Below are 22,160 nucleotides of genomic sequence, written 5' to 3'. Positions count from 1 at the left end.
GCTGAACCAGAGACCGGTGTGAAAGCGTTTGTGTGAGAGAGATAGATAGATAGATAGATAGATAGATAGAGAGAGAGAGACTAAGACAGACGGAGATCGAGAGATAAACGACACGTATATTAATCGGCTGACGACATCGCGAGCCAGCTAGAGGACCGGGTGCAGCGCCAGTAGCCGCGTCAGTGTGTGTACCGGCAAGTATAACACGTGTACACGTTTCGGTCGTTATATTAATTTGAATAATATTCCGGTAACACGGAAAACGTTTTCCGCCGACTAGTCGTCCATCCAAATGTTATACCATGGATACCGTCGTGTGATTCTTCCACATTACACATCACTCAAGCTTCCGTCCTCCGCCAATATAGAGGCGACGATTCCGAGACATAGTTCGCCTATCGATGTCATCGCGGAGAGTTGTTGTCGACGGACATTATACGAAAATAGTATAATAATATCATACGATGAATATACAACGCGAATCGTAAAAAATAATATTTCACGGACGCTGCACAACGACGACGACGATGATGTTTTTATGTTTTTAGTCGTCCGTGAGAAACACGTCTCTCGCGGCCCGTTTCGGCGCTCGTTATTTTGCGTTATTATTATTAAAGGTACACACAGAATATAATATTATTATATATTCGTATGTCGTCGTCGTAGTCATCGTGGCCGCGCATAATTGGCGGCGGTGTCGTAAAACGACAGTACATAATATTACACGACGTGATTCGGTGACGACCGCGGCGGCATATGCGCAGCAATAGGTGTATAGGTACCCAAATATAATAATATACATATTATATTATATTATACACCTACATATCGTTCGTATATGTAACGTGTTCGGACCTATAGCGGAGACGGACGTGATACAACTTTTCTACATATTATTATTATTATTATCATTATCGTCATCATAATCATCGTCATCGTCGAGGCGCCAAAAGAATTAACGACGCACGTACGTGTAATAATAATTGGACGTGTAGTATATCGCCCCGCAGTCGTTTTGCCGTGCACCATTCAATTAGTGAGCGTTTGTGTGTGCAACCGCTGCACCAACCGACGAAAACAGCACTGAGTCCGACTCGGTCCGGTTCACGCGAGATTTATTTATCGTATTTTTTTTAACCCCTTCCCGCCTCCTCCACCGAGGCCGCCGCCGCCGCTGTCCCGTCATCGGGCGCCACGATGTTTTCTCCGTCTCCTCCTAAGACGCGTTTGTTAAAATATATTATACTATATGCGTGGCGTACAGGTACGGCGAGTATGGGTTGACGTGTGTGCGCGCGCGTTTTCGAATTTTTTTTATTTTTTCATTTCGTTCTCATACGTAGGTAACCTAACGTAGCTACCTACATAATATATTATACCTATACGTTCGTCGTCGTCGTTCGGTTACGCCGAGGGGAAAAAATCAATTTTATTTTATATTCCGTTAAAATGCGACCGGCGAGGTCTTCATTTAAATACAATGGGGTAAAAAACAGATCTCGTTCTGCGAGACGGACAGACGATTTATTTTTATTATCCGTTTATTTTAATTTCAGCGCACATTAACATTTTTACTCGCACACGGACAGACAACACTCGCACACACCAGCTAGCACGAGTAGATGTCTATCTCCGGCGCGCCTCTGATGGCTGCTGCAGCAGCGCACACATAGAGCCAGCGGCACCGACGACAATATTTTTATCCGACGCAAAAAAACATTCGGTGTGAATGAGTCCTTCGCCTATATGGCAGCAACAGAAACGGCGATATTCCGGTTTTTTTTTTTTTTTAATTAACCAGAATACGCTTCGTTCGTTTTTATTATATTATATTATTGTGGTAGCCGTGGACAATTAACCTGAAATTCTTCATTGTTGGCCCCTATGTATGTATATATTATATATGTGTGTGATGGTTTTACGACCGTTTCTAGCCGTTGTTTTATTTTCCGACGAGTTTGTCGTCATTGTCGTTTGTTTGTCCATGTTTTTTTTTTTTTATATATTTTGGAAATAAACGTATAGGTACATTCTTCATTTTTGATCGCGTCCGCGTTTTTTCTGTTGGCTTTATTTCTCTAGCATCGTTGCATTGTACACACACCACGTCAATATGATCCGGAAATATTTTTGGTAACGAATTTTCGACCGACGTGGAGGAGCGGTGGCGCGCAGCAGGACGGACGGACGCCGACAAAAGGACGACTCTGAGCTATCTGCTGTGGTCATCGAATACCGCGCGCACCCGGTTCTTCACGGCGGCGTGCGCTATACATCTGCACAGCACATGCGCACGGCTGACGACAAAATAGTATTATGTAATCGTTGCTGCAGTTGTGCGCGTGTGACGTTTTCTCTCCAAAGTCGATACCGATGATACTGATAACAGCGTAGAGTATCGTGTTGTTCACATTATGTTCATCGATAGATAATATTATGTGAACCGAACTCAAGTTTTCTTTTTACGAAAAACGTAAATTTATAATCCATACCAAAAACCAAGACCACGTCCGTGATATGAAAACAGAGTTGTAAGAACCTAGCGTTTTTATCGTTCGTGTAAAAAAAAAAATAGAGCGTCTACATGTATTACATAACATCGTTAATTTATTAAAAATATAGGTACGCGCGGAGTGCTCATTTTATTTTTTTAATCTCGGGGAGGGCATTGCACGAACCCTAGCCGCATATAAAAGCGACTAGGTGGTGTGAAAACGAACACGCTTTTAAAACGCCCGCGAATGACCATTCGACGACGGAGGGTGTGGCCCGGATAATCCCCCTTTGGGCGTCCCGGCTTGCACGCGGTATTACCCCCACCGGAGGCGGCGGCGGCGTATCACACCATAATAATACGTTGGAAAACGCGTAGTTTATGCGCTAGTGTTTACAATAGTAAAGATAATGGACGCGGTTTTTCCGGTTCTAAATGACGGTTGTTATCCGAAAAAGATAGATCCGATCGGAAACGGCGGTATAGGTTACCAGATGACAAGAGAGGCGCAAACGATGACAGTCAAGATAGACATTTTAAACTATTTTAATTAACCTTATCGGGGAAAAGAAAACCCATGGCATTTGGTATATACCAAAACATCGACATAGCATAAAAATGTATTGCAACAATCCGTCGCGCAAATATATGAAAATATTTCACATACCTTTCGTCGTATTGTGAGGACCGGTGCGCGGAATATTATGTGACTACAACTATGAATTTGACCTACCATTAAATTTTATTTGGTGTAATATTTTATTCCCACAATAAAATTATATCATTCAAGCTGAAGTAGGAGGTTGAATCGACCATTATTAGAGTTCCAATTGTATTCTTGTCTTTACAATTATACATGGATACAGGATACCTACACAGACACTAACCAATGCTCGAGTTATATAGTTATTTTGGAAAATAACCGAATTAAATTGTGCTATTGAAGTCAACGGGAAGAATCTTTATTATTAGATCGACTGCTCCAAGGGGCAAGAGGATTGGAAGCGGTCTTTGTATCACCCGAATAATGAATTCTAAATTTTTGAAGGCAATCGTTACAAATGCCAGGCGTGTGTATGAAATCAGAACCTATATTTTGAAGACAATTTTTTTTTTAAAAAATGACTTGTTCTAACCGATATACTACTTATATAACTACTAGTATTATCGTTATTAATAATTCATTTAATTTATATAGGTACACGCATAATATAATGAATAAACAGTAGATTACAAGTCAGTCATAGTATAAGAAAAACGATTCTGAGCGGAGACGGTTTATCGGTCTGGATATTTTATATTGTTATTATTTATTTTATCATGTAAGTTGAACTAATATTATAATATTATAATTTTTTATTCTTTTCTATGGTGATAAACAAAGCGTTAGAAATTAAAATCTCATTTTTAGCGTTTTTTTGTAATTTTTCGGTAGTTTTTCCCGGGACATTTAATAACTATTGAGAAAATCGAAAAATGACCTCTCTAAAGTACCATCTTGATCCAATTTGCTAAAAGATAAGGTGCTATATGTTGAAATCAAAGCACTCCTTCTGGTAAAAATTTTGTATATAGGATATAAAAAAATAAATAAATAAATAAATACACCCCTGTAAAACCAATCGCTCCGCTCAGAATCTAAAAACAACTTTATGGCTTATAGGTTGATTTCAGCGGCAGGTCACATATTATTCAGGAACCTATCTCGAATCGAGTGTGCACCTATAAATGTGTTTAACGTTCCACGATATGATATACGATTTTCGAAAACATGCACACAAATATATATAATATAATATAGTACACGCGTAGATACACGTGTATATATAATTCGTGCGGTGTCTCGTGATTCGCGGCACTTTGAATCTCCCTCGCCGCCACCACCACGAGCGGTTAAATTTTCTCTTTCGGCCGCGCAACTGTCGGGTATAATAATATTATACATATACATATAAATACTCACACACACACACTGATTTCCCTGTGGGATCTCGTGTCTTCATGCAACAGTTACTTATGTGTGCGGTGGTCTAATAACATTATATTATACCGGGGATGGGTTTTTGTACATTTATAGTATATCGTGTGCGTGCGGTGTTATATATACCGCCCGTATTCCCATGGGGGTGTGTGCGCGAGGCGCGTACATTATATTATGCGTACACTGTGGAAAGAGAGTCGATTACAGAAATCCGGTGGCCCGCGATTAATCCCACCCGAAAAATGTTATCTCTTTTTTTATTTTCATTATTATTTATATTTTTTTTCCCATTTGACGGACGCCGCCGACAACGCGACGACGACGACGACGACGACGATCGCACACAATATGATCATCTCTGTGCCCCGTTCGGTGGCCGCCGAGCCATTGTCGGCGTCTCGCTGCAAGAAAATCCAGTAGAGCGGAAAACGGGAGCTCATCGCAATATATATAATAAATATAATAGATGGTACAACACTGCATGTGTTCGGGTGTGTGTATATATTTATGATACATACATATCGTATCATCGGCGGTATTATAGATATGGGTTATTGTTACTGCCTACGCGAACGAAACACGCCGTTTATAAGCGGACGATTTTCGAGTAGGGTCGACGATAACGGTCTTCGCTCTTTACGGCCGACTAATAGGCGCACAATGCACCACTCATTTTTCTTTCATTTCCATTTTTTACGCTGTCGCCGTCGCCGGGTTATCTATAATAATCGGTAAATTCCTCGGTACGTTAAGAATTTCGTCATTATATTTTTTACCATAAATTGTATGTTAGTTATATGTCTGTGATCTATTATAATAATATTTTCGACGTACGCCGCGGTTAAAACTCAAAAGCGCAGTCGCCCCCCAGTCGAGCGAATAGATCAGAATTATAGATAGGGTTTGATAAACGAAGCTAAATAATATTATATGTACCATTAACGGTCATCAAAACACGACGTTCACATTCAAAAAACACTCGTATTTACGCGCCGGTTAAAATTAGTTGAAAAATAAAATTATACACGACGTGTAAGGTATACTAATTGTATTATTTTTATATATATTTATCTATATAATTGTTATGTACACAAACACATTTTATATCTACCTGCAGTACGTATTATATAATTTAAAATATTATTATATCATCTTCTACACTCTGTTTCAGTCTTAATTATAAGAATAATTTTATTATAAAACATATTTTTTAACGTGATGATGTTACATTAAATTATAGGTTTATAGGATTTTATCAACAATTTTCATACGCATATATTTCTTTTTTTAACTAATTAGATATTTTTTTTAATGCCGAGGAATTATAATGAAAACAATTAATTCCAAAATTGTATGTAGGCGAGCGATTATACATCACCTATTTATAATCGACATAGCTTTTCGATGTACGCGCACCAATTTCCATAAATTAAATAGTATGTAAGTTAATAAAAATGTTGGTTTTGGTAATTTTAAAACCAGTTTCCTCCTTAAACCTACATATGTTTCGCCGTATAGTGAATTATAATATAATAACATCGTACACACCGTTGTATTGGTTTTCCGCAGGTGCGAGAGCATAATATATTATTAAAATTATAAATTATAATGTCGCCGATTTCTGTTAAAATTGTCCAGAGTGTGCTGTCTATCGACGGATGCGTAGGAAGGACGCGAGGCTCGCGGCGAGAACAATTAATACGCATGTTCTCGTGTTCATAACAAAAATAAATGCGCGGAACTGCAATAGACGCGGTAAATAAAAAATCACCGACGCTTGTTTTGTTTACACGTTGTTATACTTGGTAATAATTCGAGTTTATTATAAATTATAGCATACACGAATATAACCAATAGCTGGCATGATATATTGGCATCGTCTAACCACCTTTTTTTCTATGCGCAAGCGGTGTGCGTATACCACGAGTAGTACGTCAAATGTGATTACAGAAATATGGCGGCTCGTTCACGGGTAATAAATAGATACCCTCCCGAAAACCACGAAATCCAAAGTGCAAACACTCGGCGTGGATCCAAGTGGCGATCGCTCCCTCCTCACTTTAGACTGATCGCTAATCGATATTGGTATACCTACACATTGGTAAGATATGCGAGAAACAGTAATTTTTTTTATCAGGCTTAAGCTGGAATTTTGACAAAGATGCCCCTCCCCGGCGTTAAAATGTGTTCTGGATCCACGCACATAAATAATGTATGAAAATCCTTTTAAGGGCTGCCACAAATACGGGCACGTTCCGTGCAGGTCGCAGAATATATACTGTGACATCTCGGAGACTGGAGTGTACCGAATGTTACGACGATGTGTTCAGTTCATAATAAATGTTGCGTATATAGACGCCAGAAATCCGGTCCGTACCGTCGGCGGACTTCCTCATCTCGAGAAACGGCATCTGCAGCATGCAGCAGTCGCGTCGCGAATTTAGGCGCCTTGTTCGATTTCCGTTACGACAAAACACTGTTAAATAGAATATTATACATTATCGCACGATGTGTGTACACGGGCAGAGAGACGTATAATAATATGTATAATACTTATATGGTATACGACGACAGTGGAGGTGACATACCCACTTGAGTCGCAGGCAGGCGCCACCGACAGTGGCGGCGCGGTGTCAGGTACATACGACCCAATAATTCACATTATTACCACCGAAGGGTCTGCGGGGTGTGTTGTTTGTGAGTGTGTGTGTTATTCGTTTAGGACAAGAGAAAAAAGGATACCGCCGTCGCCAGTGATGTTTATTTGCTCGCCGAAAACTATACGTGTCGACTTTCCGGTCAAACGGTCATCCACCAAAGTGTACCGCCGCCACCGCCGCAAAGGATATAATATTATATTATTATCATCTACGTATATCTCGGTCGACCGCAACTGTTATATATAAAATACAAAAACTGCGCCGTATTACAATATACTGTATATTGTGTTTGTCTGCGGTACCTATACATATTTTCCATTATTATTATTCCTCGTCGTTTGTCGGACGTGACAATATAACATTTGTCCGACAGGTTAGGAATTTTTTTTGAGGAAATTGCGTGGCGATCCGCGTCCGATATGATATAATAGAACAAATTATTACCTATACAAATACAATAGTGTATATTATAATGTAGAACACGGGTATAGGCGGCAGTTATCTATACACTATTGGGTTGAAAGCAATGCGAAAGCAGTTCCGTCCACGGTTCTCGGTTCAAAAAAGAAAAAGGTCCCTACACTATATTATACACTGCTGACGCAGGACTTGATATACGACCCGCGGGTATCACCACAGGACTGCGGATTTCTTTTGAGTGGACAGGAATTCAAGAACGCTTTTGGCCGGGGAAGACATCAAAGGGCACGTCGTAATCTAAATACGATACGATGATAATAATTTTATGTATACCTATCCACTATTATAAATGTTGTTACAAGCTCGCACTAGTACGGGTTTTAGATTTGGTAGCGGTGGCGGCTCAATCGGTGAAACGAAAAATGAAACGACAATAAAAATAACGTGGTATCCGCACATATAGGTAAATTTCAGGTAAATGTAAATATAAAAAATAAACGACCTATAACCATTAGAATACGTATATATTATATTATTATTATTAGTAGTAATGTGACTGCTGTTCGCTCATTGTCGGGGGATGTGATGCACGTCGGGTACAACAAAATAATATACGTTTGCGATAAATGCCGAAAGAGAAGAAACGGAGTTTGTATCTACAGCGACGGCGGTGCGTGCGTCTTATCTTTTTCATTTTTACACGGGTATTACACACCGTCGGCGGGTGCTCATAAATCGAAGATTTTAGCGCTTGTCTAGTAGTACGTGCGCGGAGGAGTGGACGGGGTTGTTTTAAAACACAAAAACGTTATATGAAACACACACGTACACATAAATATAAAGGATCGTCTTAAAAAAGGTGTCGGAAGGCGACGGGCGACGACCGACGACGGCGACGATGATGATGATGATGACCGGGGCGGCGGCGGGTGCGGGGTGGCGACTAGGCACTCAACTGGACCCGTCTGGCGGCGGCTTTGCCACACGTATATTATATTATTATATATTATATTTATATATATACCCTCGTGCGCCGCCACCGTTTAATGACTATTGGCGACAGCACCCTAATTAATAGAAAAAGTCTGGTTCTCTGCGGGAACCCGTGTTAATTGAACATCTATAAAAATCTCGTATCACGTCGAATCTCTCTGCGTATATACGACTGTATACGTATATAATACTGTGTGACCGTACACGAAATATTATATATAAATTGTTTTAACCCGAGACGCATACAAGAAACAGCCGCCGCGCCGCTCGCGGTACACACTTGCGTATATATATATATGTAATATAGGTACACTGTATATGGACACGTTATATATGGAGTGACATCAGATTTCCACACACACAAACAGACAGCCGCTTAAATCGACCCTTTTAAGTATTTCGAACGAGCAAATATTTGGTGTCAACCCCCCCGTCGACGGACGGGGCAAAAAAAAAAAAATCTGAAATAAAACAACGACCGGAATGTTTTCCCGCACTCACCGAAACCCTTGTGAAACACTTAACGACACTATGTATCGCTGCCGCCGACGCCGCGTGTATATACAAGCCGACGCCCCCGAGAAAACTGTATGTTATCGTATACATATATATATATGCAGTAGACACGACGTATATAGGAGCGGCGCTACTGCCGGCGGCGCGCAGCTGAAATGCGCCGCCGCACACCCCGCGAGCTAAGTTTGTGTCACAACTGCGCAAAGTCGGCGCGGCGTCGGCCGCCGTGTGTATATATTTGCTCGCGCGTCCGAGGGTGTCGCGTGGAGCCGCCCGCCCACCTTTTTTTCCTTCTCTTTTTCGCCTATATTATATTTTCGAAAATAAACAGAACAAATAAATAAATCGTCGCCTCGCCCGCTATACTCTAATGCGTTCGCGGCGATTTCCATTGCGCGCGAAACCATAATATTATCATCCCGTTCCCACGGTCGTCGGAAATCGTTAATATATATTATGTAGGTACATAATATTACATGCATATATATATATTATATTATTATAAACGATCATTAATTACAGCCATCGTTTACGGCGTGTATCAATCACGGACGTACATCGAAATATAATTTAATTTCATCGTATTTGTGACATCGGTGACTTATTTTGGCTTTTTAACACGGAAATCCTCTGGATGGTGGGAGGGGGGGACGATAGAAATTAAGAGTTTATGTGAGAAAAACTGGAGGGGAAAACATTTAATATTCAACTATGGTACGTAACGTTTTCAATAGGTGTATTATATATGCGAATGAATAACATGTTGTGTTTTGAGAAACCGAGTATCATTAATTATTATAGTTCTTATTTATATTTTGTTATTGTATGATAATATATTTATAAAAAAAGTCATGCATAAAATATATAAAATGATAAGAGGAGATATACCATCCATATTCTCCTCCCTTTGTAAATATTACTCTATTGAGTAGTATTGGTTAACCACTGTGTATTGGTTCCTGCCATAACGCCAGTGGCATGTTCGTCATAATAAATATAATTATATAAATCATATAGTGAAACAGCATTTATAGATATAAGTATAACGGTATACTGTATACGTTTAATATAGTATAATTACAATATTAAATAGTAAGTAGCCTATTTACCGAATAACTGCGTGACCAAACACGGTCATATTATAGTGTCATAAAGTGATAGCACATAACTTATATATTATGATCGAAATCGTTGTGATAAATCTTCCCACATGCAGTACTAAACACGTCGTCCATCTGTTTCAATTGTTTATATATGGTCAATATTCAATTACTTATACATAATCTCCAATAATGTCATAAATTTATATGGAAAATAGTACGAAGATAAAAGAAAATACCACAAATAGAATTGCGCGCAGTTATTATTTAAAATTAAATTTATTACTGAATTAAAATTTCCGTCCGCGGGGGATACAGTGTAGGTACATTGACCGAAAATGAACGTTCATATTCAATTATTCTGCGTACAAAATCTACTTACTCAGGCCTATCGCCCACATTACCAAACTTCATACCGAATGCGCGTATTGTGACAGGGAAGTTTCGTTGCATACTTTTTAGTTTAGACAAGGTTACGGAGATAAACATATAGAGATGTGTTTAATAAAATATCACAGTGTATCATATATATAATTAAATGGTTTGTACTTACAAATCCGTGTTTGTCAGATATATTGTTGGTGAGTTTTAGCTTGTGAAACGACACGACTTTTTGCATCCACTGTTCGCCAGTCGACGGGGAATCGGGATGTATGTACATTCGCTTGGGCATTTCCGGATCAGCTTTTCCGGCCACCATCCATCGGCTAAATAACGATTAATATACACACAAACATTAATAAAGGGGCCATTGTACGCATTGGGTGTCGGGTTTTAAATAATCCATGATTTATTAATGCAATAAAGCAAACAGAATAACTTTGAAATGCAAAAAGCAAATTGAAAACAAAAAAAAAGAAATCAATCGAAGTATAATGTTGTTAAATGTTTAAATCAATAATTTAATAGCAGAATATGTACATTTATATTTTTTATTATTATTAATAAACGCTAAACGCCAATTTTAGTAAGCAAATATACATTATACATAACATTTTAAACTGCAGTGGATTGATTTAAAAAAAAAGAGAAGTATTAAATATCAAACAGTGCGTTTGAATATTATTTTGCTGAAACGTTATAGAAACAGAAGAAAAAATGATCATGCTGTGAGATAATAAAGATATGTACAGAACATATTATTATACATTTGAGCCGAATCAACCCACACACGGTTTTTTTAAAATGTGCAGGTTTGTAACTAATGAAATAAAATAAATGGACCGCATCAACTTAACAAAAAGGCCATGAAATCGAACAAATATTTTTTTAATTTTTCAGTAGATATTATAATCTAAAGTAATATATTACAATGATTAGGTATTAATTATTATGTATTTAAATCGTGTCACTGCACGTTCATTTTTAAAAATATGGACAACTACTAAAACGTTTAAAATAATGTAATGCAATTTTGAAGAAAAAATAAATATAATCAAAAATAACCAAATTTTAATTATATAATATTGTTATGCATTTACCACTGATATTCCCACATATATAATATATATATATATATATTGTTTACAACATTATATAATATCTAAAAATTAGTCATTTGATTGAAATTTGTTTACTTTTTGTACCTGTTGTGGAACTTATAGCGACAGTCGTCGGCGGCCACGATGTCCATTAGCAGTATGTATTTGGCCTTTTTGTCAAGCCCCATAACTCGGACTTTGTAAGCGGGGAACATCCGCCTAATCGAACAAAACAAAAAAAAAGAAACTAAAAAACAGGAAAAAACAACACGCGTTTATCATACAAAATATAAAAAGAGAATCAAATAATAATAATAATAATAATAATAAAATATAAAAGTCGGTTTGAGTGTTAGTATATTGCAGTGTACGCATAATATAGTTAGACCGCGGGGGGGTTGGTCTGCAGCTTGGCAGTCGGCTCACACAATATAATATACAAACGATGACAACATTACTATAAGTACATAATGTAATATATCATGAATATACACAGCAGTTATGTATATTTATTAAATACCTGTCATGGAACTTATACCGGTAGTCGTCTGACGCCACAATGTCCTGCAACAAGATGTACTTGGTTTTTGGGTTCAAACCGCTCACCCGAAACCTCATCTGGGGAAACATTTGCCTGCAGACAGTTTTTTCGAATATTTGGTTTTTTTCCCCATTGTGTAACACAAACATTATAATATAAAAAAAAATCATGCGCACTCGACTTAATATTTAAACCGTATAGTGCTTATTATTGTACCTACATATAACTCCAAACACACTATAATGTGAATATTATAAGATTGAAATTGCCTAGATACTGCACATAATGGCAACGCTCATGGTCAGGATTGAAAAACCGTCTGTATTAACTTATATAAGGTATCTATATAATCTGTAAAATATACTTACATTTTACAGATAGGATATTAAAAAATTCAGTTTTATAAATAGTTTCCACGTCTCGAGGTAAACTCGTGGTATAGAGTGATCCCCATATTTTCCCGCATTAGCTATGTTTAATATGTGCCTAATGTATGGGAAAACATATTTTCTGCAGTACGGCGTTGCTACCCTATATATAGGTATATAGACATCTAGTTATATGTATAATATTTTATAGATGATGGTATATCTATTATTCTATTATATCATGTGTATATATAGTATTCGATATACCATTCGCTAACGAAAACCAATACGCGACTTAAATTCAGACACAATATACATAATATTATACGCGTTCAAAAACTAATTTCAGGCTGCAGGACTCGTATAGTCGTATGTAATAAAATATAATATTATAGTATCTATATAATATCCCTCATAACAACATCATATTCGGAAATCCTTCTGCTGCTGCTGCCACTACTGTTCCGCTTCGTCCAAAAAATATATAAAAACCATCTGCTACACACACTTTGCCCCCATCCCCCCACCAAACTCCCTATTAAATGGTGGCAGCCATCTTTAATCGTCACAATAGGATGAGTGCATGATATCTCGCACTTTATTATTACGGTAAGTACGCTTCATCGCTCGCCCTTTTTCACACCACCCCCCCTGTACACATGCACACATATATACAGACAGGATCCATTATTCGCGAGCGCCCGTTCCATTATACGTATACCACGCGGTATATTTTATAAATTTCAACCCTTATATAATAAATATTATATACGCGCGTGTGTATGTGTGTGTGTGTGTGTGTGTGTGTGTGTTAATACGAGCTGAGAAAACCGGCGGTGGTGCGTTATCGATGGCGGGGTTACAGGGGTGCGAGCGGGTGCTCGCTCGCGAGGGAGTGGGGCGTGTTTGTGGGCGAAATCCAAAGTCCGGAAGTGAACTTAACCGAATTCGATCGGTCGCAGGGGTGGCTGATTCTCCCTGGAAACACATATATTGTATTCGAAACGAAATAATACATATATATGTATGTGTGTGTACGTGTGTGCACGCACGTATTTGGGAGCTGCTGCAGCAGAGGGAAACATGATATAGGTTTTAAGTATTTTTTTCATATTGCTATTATATAGGTATAATAATATATTATATTATTTTTTTTTAACCGATAACATGTTATCGCGCATTGTTGAAAAATGTCCGGTCGGACAATAAAAGCGCGTATGCGGTTTTCGTGTGGGCGAAAAAATAAAAGAATAATATAATTTGTTCCCATTAGTTTGCTGTCGATCCATTGTGTGCGCACGTGGATTTCAAAGCCATCCGATATCGTTCGGAAAACGTTTTACCCATATTGTACAATGTTCATCGATATCGTAATATATTATATAATCCTATAGGTATGTATATGACTATACTATATACACACCAGTATATAATATAATAGTATATATGTATATAAATTAATGTACCCTCCTCGCGATTGTTGTGTTCATGACAGTTCTTTTAAATGAAAAAAAAAACAGTATTCCACCATTATATATCTAGCTCTGGTCGATGACAAATCGTTTAGTAAAATGGTACATTTTTTATAGTTCATGCATATTATATAATATATTATATTGTATTAATAATTTAACGACTTCAAACGCGCGCAAGGGCAGTTCAAAGGATAGACGCAGACGAGCGTATACAATATACAAATATACATTAAAGTACCTACGTCATATAGTTACTGGCACAGTACTTTCCAAACAAACATATATTTTATAATAATATGTATACCATCGAAATCATATAATAAATGCGTGATGTGTAATTTAGAGTCCCAGATCAATGGTTTTTATTTTTTATATTTACCGATTTATCATTTATGTATGTTTTCCTATAACTAAACCCGTAATTGGCGTATTACCTGTATGTATTTCTGTTTTTTTAAACGCGAACAGTATATTTTATTAATTTCGTAGAATATATGGTGTCCGTATCTAACAAATGCAGCGCCAATATGGATACAAGTAATCAAATAAGTTTAAAATACGAATATTCGTTGCCTAATATATTAACCTATTGCAGTTCCGACTCATTTGGCATTTTAATTTTAATGATGATTACTAATTTTATTATGGAGTAATCCTACGTAAAATACTTAAATATTATGAACCACTGCACGTAATCGTATTGATAATATATACATATTATACATAGGCATTTACCTAGGAAGTACTGGGTACCTAGCTATTATAGATATAGTTACATATTACATGTAAATTTATATTATAATATTAAATATAATACCCAAGTTCCAACCACCTTGTGGAAGCTCTAAACAGTTTAAGTCCAGTACCAAAAAAACATCTCCTAAGCCTAACCTAACCTACTACAATTCATATCGGACACAAACCTCATCAACCAAATATAGCATTAATAATAGGTATACAGACTATACCTAGACATATATATACCTATAAACATTAAGAATTTTACCTTTCCTATTTAACTATTTCATTTCATATAATTTATTATTTAATTTATACTGTTTATACTACCAATAGTATTTAATATACATAACAATTTAATATATACCTACATTAATTATTATAGGTACCTTTACAAAAATATTAATAGGTATACCTAATTTATAAGTTAATATAGATACCTATGTCAAACGCTATTATGTCCAATGCCCATAAATTTCACGGATAGATAATAAAAAATATTTTATACGGGTATAAAAATATTAATCGAAATTCTTAAATTAACTATTACAGCTTCTAACTCTTATATAAAAAATATCAACTAATAAAATGGTGTTTATTGAAACCGATTTTTTTATCGATTTCGTAGTCTTATGATACAAAAAGAATGTGCTTAATCGCTATACACCCAGAACTTTGTGCATGTACTATATTCACTGTTCTAGGTAAACAAGAAATCTGGTAACGAGACTTGTTTTCAAACTATAACCGACAACTGCGCGAGTAAAACGGCTATAGGTGACTAATGTAAGCGATAGTGCGATACTAGTGAAACGCGTATAATGATAAAACATAGTTCGCACGTATTATTTCTGATACAAAAAAATAGGAATAATAATGGAAAAAATAAAAAAAGGGTTGTTTCGGGTTTATGCGATTATTCTCAATTTCTTGTGTCCCTTACATACCGCGATAAGGACGCTTGAACGCGTGTTTTTGATATACGTTCACACGGCGCCTAAAAAAACCCATAGACCGTACGTAAGAGTATAAAAGGCGGCGCGAGCGAAAAAAGTGTTATTCTGTGTGTTAAGAGATATAATATAATACTGTACATATTATGTTATTATGTATAGTAATATTATGTACCTACAAAGAGCGCGTCACATTGTGAGGCGGCGGCGGCGTGCATATTATAATATTATACACTGGCGCGAGGATAGACGACTGCGCGACACGGTCGATTGGACAGGGAATAATAAACGTAGGAGAAGAAGAAGAAGGTGTTTCTCTTCCTATTGTGCGTAATGGGTCGCCGCTACCTATATACGTATACAAATACAAAATATATAATACACACATAATAAATACGCGTATATAGGTACTATTAGGTAGGCATATAATATGTATAGGCGGGTACTATACGTGAACATAATACAAGAGTGCTTATACATAAAACCGAATACAATGAGGAGCGGAGGCGGCGGCAGTGTGTGTTTGTGTGCGGTTGTGCTTTCGTCAACGCCGGCGATTTAATGTACCGTGTAAACACGACGAAGACGCGCGCACCCGAAAAAACACTATGCGCGCACATTTGGCGTTTTATGATATCGTCGTCGTCGTCGCCGCCGCCGCCGCCTCACGCCCACGGAAGTATTAGCAACGATAGTCTTTTTTTCCACAAGTTTATAAATTAAAATAATATAATAATGGAACGGCGGGGAGAGGCTATGTATATATGAGTATGTTCGAGGCTATATGCATGCGTATACCGACGACGTATAGTAGTTGGTTTCCGATATATACATCTCGCGGACGGTATTTATTTCGTTCATAAAATATAATATAATGTATAATATTATATACCTATTGCAGTACGACACGTACCTATACTATTCCAAATCGTAAACGCACGCAGCGGCATATCCGTTTACGTCGTGTCACCCCGTTTTCGAGGATTATAGAGGAGAACGAAAAAACAATCGTCGGTTTAATGTTAATAATAATAATCGAAACACTATTACACGACGACGAGTACCTCTCTACCTATAAAAAAAATGATTTCGGTAAAACGACGCGACGCGCACGCTCGCGCGAGTGTCTGTGTATGTAATATGTACATATTATGTATATATGTAGGTAGGTAGGTGTAGGTACGCGCGTACGGATGGTTAGCGATATGATTGATAGTGGTGAGCCCGGGCAGCGGGTGGTGGCGCCAGCAGTAAAAACAAACATACCCCGCGGGCCGAAAAAAACCCGTGTCCGCCCATCACTGTATAGTCGTAGTCGTCGTCGTCGTAAAATTTAATAATAATAAATATATGTGTGTGTGTGTGTATAAAATAGAGACGCGCGCGCGGCAGACCCAAAAAAAAAAAAAAATATTCCAGTTAATTTTTACCTTCTCTCGTCACTTTTTGATTTATAAACGCTTTGTTGGTTTTTTTTATTATTATTATTATTATTATAGTCGTCAACCGGTCGACCCGGTCGGCTACGACGACGCGCCGAATTTTTAATACGGCGTTTGTACGTACATCATATTATTATGTATACAGTGTACACATTATATTATAAACGTAAATATATATATTATAATTCAACATGAATTATGATAGAAACGGGGCCGAAATATCATACACTCATAAAATAGATGACGGTTTTCCATATATTACATTTATACATGTGTACGATTAGTATTATTATTTTCATATGATTTATGATATAATACCCAATACGTCTATATGATGGTAAAATAGGGTGAGCGAATTGCGAGTGTAAGTAGTTTAATATGTGATATAATATATTATAGTGTAGTATAATAGTGAAATGCAGCGACGTGTATTATTAATTTCGTTTATCGATATAAGCATGAGGTACAGGTTCGAGTACAGTGTATTATGCATTATGAATTATAACATAATAATGCATTAACGAATAAAAGATAGCTTTTTAGGATTTGGGAATTTTTCGACGAGTGTTTAGTTTATATCGTTAATATCGATAAAAGATTTAATTTTTCATCAATATAATTACTATTATGAAGTATTTATAGGTTTTAAAGTTGGTGTAAATGCTCAAATAAACTCAGATCGAAAAACTCGCCTGTAGGGCTACCGGCTACCCCTACTTAAACATGGCACTGATATTATAATACAGGGTGAATCACCAACCTAGCTCCTGACCACAATGTTTTCATTTAATAATGGATGTATTCAATTCTGATTTTTGGAATTTTATAATGTGACCTTTTTTCAAATACTTTTTCTTCGTATAACATATTTTTACTTAGAAACTACTCATTCAAATTGTTATTAAGAGATTTCAACATTTAAAAAAAAAATCATTTATTTCATAATGACAGCCAAAAAGGTTGATACTCATTTGAAAAAAAAGAAGTTGTATTGCCACTCAGCACTCCTTAATGGCTTAAACGGTGTAAAAATATTCTTATTTAGAAATATGGTTCCAAGTATATTTAGAAATTCCAAAAATATAAATATGAATAAATACATTATTTAAAGAAAAAATGTCGGTGAGCATGCATGGTGAATTACCTTGTTGTGTTGTAGAGCCGGTGCAGTATAGCGATGACATTACCTTATATATATAGATACATGTATTCGCATTAGTTAATGTACCTAGTAGAGCTATTAACAGTACCGTTAACGTTCTATTATATTTGACCATAATATACTATAGGCATTTAGTATAGGTATTTATTTAAGTACTACACAACGCATATTATATGTTATAAGGTATAAGAGGTAATAATTCATATTTATTTTATTACTGCACACTGTGTAAACGTGATATTATAGAGCGGTGATGGGAATTTTTGTTTTTTACGTCGTTGATGGACGAAACGTGCACGTAAACGTGTACGACATCGGCTTTTTGCATAAAAATTGTAATTACTCGTGCCAGTCGTATTGTCTTATAATATAGTAACATATTATAATGTTATATATTACAATAATATGACATCTCAAGAAAACGATTAGGAGCTATACATGCGATACAGTTCGTCGGTACGATAAAATTATTATTTTGAAGTTCTATACACATTTATGCTATGCAGTCGTACACAATAATATAATAATACGGAATATCTACAATAATAACATTAAACGCGGCGATTAAAAATGAGAAAACCATCTGCGACGATTTTAGGCATTGGGTTGTAATTTATTTTATTTTATAAACAAGATACTATACGTTACAAATATGTGCATGCCCGAAGACAATTATTCCCCGGCGCTGTATGGTTATCTGCCGACTTTAGGCGCCTAAACATGTGTCTGAATCGTATTATTGCTATAATTCTGTAAATTGTCAATCATGTTCTCGGAACATAATAATATTATAATAATTATAACTAATTTTATAGACCACATATAGTGCAGCCACGCGCCGTCTGCGAGAATTCGCACTACAATAAATTCATCGGAATAATATAAACCCGGCAAAAGATTGCGTTTTTTACCAATATAACAATAATATACAATACATATTATACAGACGGATAATACAAAATATCTGAGAAACAATTCCGTGCGAGACGTATTCAATCATTACAGCGATTATCAGTACGCGGAAATCGCAAATAAAAAAATTAATGTAATAATATCAAATTGATTTCGTTCTTGTAATACTATTTAATTACATATGCAAGGTCGATAAAGATGATAGACGAAGATAAGAAAAATAATTTAAATGATAATATATTATAGCACCTATATAACATATTCATAACAATCGAATCGGCCGATATCGGGTCTAAATATTGTTTTTTAATTTTTATTTAAAAAATTTACAAAATGTACCACGAGGTATATTATTAAAACAATAAGAATTCAATATGATCACCGGGAAAAAACACAAAAGATTTTGAAAAAGAAGCCATCTACTGATAACACCTTATCAGTATACACCTTATTATAGTAAAATGTAAGTTTTATACATTAATTCATTTTTTACTTGTAGTTGAATAGATCTCGTTACTTACAGTTTCACTCAAGTCGTTTTTCTGGGATTGCGCTAGCGCAGGCTTGGGATTAAGGCCTTGGGGACATAGTAAGTAGTAGGTTTATTGTGAAATCTTTAGTCAAAAGGTTTTCACTTCTTCATGCATGGCTTTGAAGAAAGTTCAGAAAGGAGAGTTAACTTCTAGATACGTCTGTCGCCCGTCGGTGCATGGTAAGTTCTAGGTATGTTTATATTATACTCCGGTGTCCGTCCAAATATGCTCGAATAATTGATTTATAGGCGAGAGTAATTTTTTTTAACGTTGATAATATGTTTGATGTGCGTTGTGCGTAGTTAGCTAAGTTAACGTAAAACGATTTTGCAATGCACTATTTTATACACTCACGCGTATTTAAGTTGCCTATATAAGTAATAGAATATTAAAATAGCGTATTATAGCCGCAAAGCTCATTATACGCCAGATACGATAATTACATCATGAAAAATAATTGACAAAAAGAAACATGTTGGATGTATAAGAATAAAAATGATACTTGGTAACAGTAAGGGTGAGAGATCAGAGTGAAATTACGACAAGTTACGTAAAACCGGTATAGCGGATATAGTAGGGAAAAAAGAGCTGCAAAGAAAAAAGAAAGAAAAGAAAAACAATACGAGAAAAATGTGTTGTCCTTTTACGTTTCAACAGTGCAGTCTTTTGAGGTGTCGACCGAAAACGTCGGGGTGAAGTGGGACAGCAAGTATATATATATTATGCACACGCGGAAAACACACTACCTACTATGTTATATTATATAGGTATATAGACCGAGAGATACGAAAAAAAATATAAATAATTGTGTGCAGAGAGAAAGGGCGAAGGCCTTACACCACCGCCACTGTATACTCGCAACTGAACTCTATACAGTGTGTATTATACACGTCAAAAGGATATTATTATTATTCAACGCGGGGTCGTCCTGCTCGAAGCGGTGTGCGCGTATTATTATTATATGTGTATATAATATATACGGGACTCGAAAATTAGCCTGGTGTGAACATTTTCTAAAGGACACTCGCGAGATGGTCGAGTGGTGAGGGGGTGTGAGGGAAGGGGTCGAAAGATGGCAAACGGATGCGACGCGACGGCGAGAAACTCTTCCGGAAAAACGAGCGCTTTTCCATATTTTCTCCTTGTCGACGTTAAAGAGCTCCAGCCGGCATGAGTGAGAGGAGGTGGTCGCGGAGAGCGCCTTTGTGTTTGGCTTATTACGGTCCGGTGAACAAACTCTCAGGGCGAATGCAGATTTTCACCGTATACGTCGTGTGTACGCGGAATACGAGAGAAAATCATTATACATATACCTACCACGCGACAGTTTTTTCGTATAACTTTTTATTTTATATAGTAGATTCATACACCATATTTTTTTGTTTTTGCATGTCGTTACGCATTTTTTCCACTGCAATAGGAACGGACTTGTGAGATCACGGGTTTGATACTCGTATAATATTAGTAGTACCTACCTATATTACGTACTTATAATATTAATATTTAATATTTATGATTAATACCGTGTAATGACGCAAATCACACCACGCATCATATAGATGTGTAAATGAGATAGGTACCAACATTATTATTAATCGAGTATAATATAGGGTAAGGGATACAAGATCACGTCGCCACCAACCCCGCAACGAATGCACGAAAATCGATTTCGACTGGAAAATAAGTTATTATACGTTGTTATTATTGTTATTACTTATTACTTTATTAAGTATACAATTATTTTATTACGTGCCTCGAAAATCGCCTGACCCGGCCGGTGCGCGGTGATCTTGTCGACGCCCCTGTGGCTTATAATATGTACGTTACAATATTCAACGCTATTACACATATTATAACATATTATCGTTCGACGTTTCAACTATACGTCTATACCTATACGAAATAAGTGGAGGTGATGGCGATGACGATGAGTACTTGAAAATACTACAGCAGAAAAAGGGGGAAACTCGCATCGAAACTTGAAAGTGAATACCGTATAGGACATAGGTATGTACATGTAATATGTATATTATATAATATTTTGTATGTTTGTGCAGGGTGTCTGTGACAACTGACATTATTATTCACGTAATAATATCTAAACATATACTGGGTGATTCTTTTATTATAGAACACTCATTATTTCAAAAAGTATAAATTTTTTTGTAAATATTTTTTTACATAGTTTCTAGTCGCTTATAAAACAACGTTTTTCTTAAAAAATTATATTTTTAAATATTTTTTATCCTTATAATTTTTTAAGTTTTTTACTTTTTTGAATGACAACATAGGGTTTTAATTTTATTTTCCAAAGCAGAATATTTTTCTTAATATTTTGATACATGAAAATCAAATTTGGGGCGGGTAGTTTATGAGTTATAAATATCAAAG

The 22,160-nt window shown here is 36.3% G+C and overlaps 1 protein-coding gene across 1 annotated transcript in view; it reads right to left on the bottom strand.

Annotated features, from left to right (window-relative positions):
* LOC100158703 (optomotor-blind protein) overlaps positions 1-22,160 on the bottom strand; it is a 62,776-nt gene that overhangs the window by 23,666 nt on the left and 16,950 nt on the right. The window contains exons 2-4 of the mRNA XM_029486234.1: positions 12,166-12,279; positions 11,742-11,864; positions 10,718-10,871 (exon numbers count right to left, since the gene is read on the bottom strand). Of these exons, the coding sequence (XP_029342094.1) occupies positions 10,718-10,871; positions 11,742-11,864; positions 12,166-12,279 (391 nt within the window). The remainder of the gene's footprint in view (positions 1-10,717; positions 10,872-11,741; positions 11,865-12,165; positions 12,280-22,160) is intronic.

This window comes from Acyrthosiphon pisum, chromosome A1 (genome assembly GCF_005508785.2).
Source record: "Acyrthosiphon pisum isolate AL4f chromosome A1, pea_aphid_22Mar2018_4r6ur, whole genome shotgun sequence".
Taxonomy (NCBI): domain Eukaryota; kingdom Metazoa; phylum Arthropoda; class Insecta; order Hemiptera; family Aphididae; genus Acyrthosiphon; species Acyrthosiphon pisum.
The sequence above is the reverse complement of the archived record's forward strand: the minus strand, read 5'-3'. Positions and strand labels throughout refer to the sequence as shown.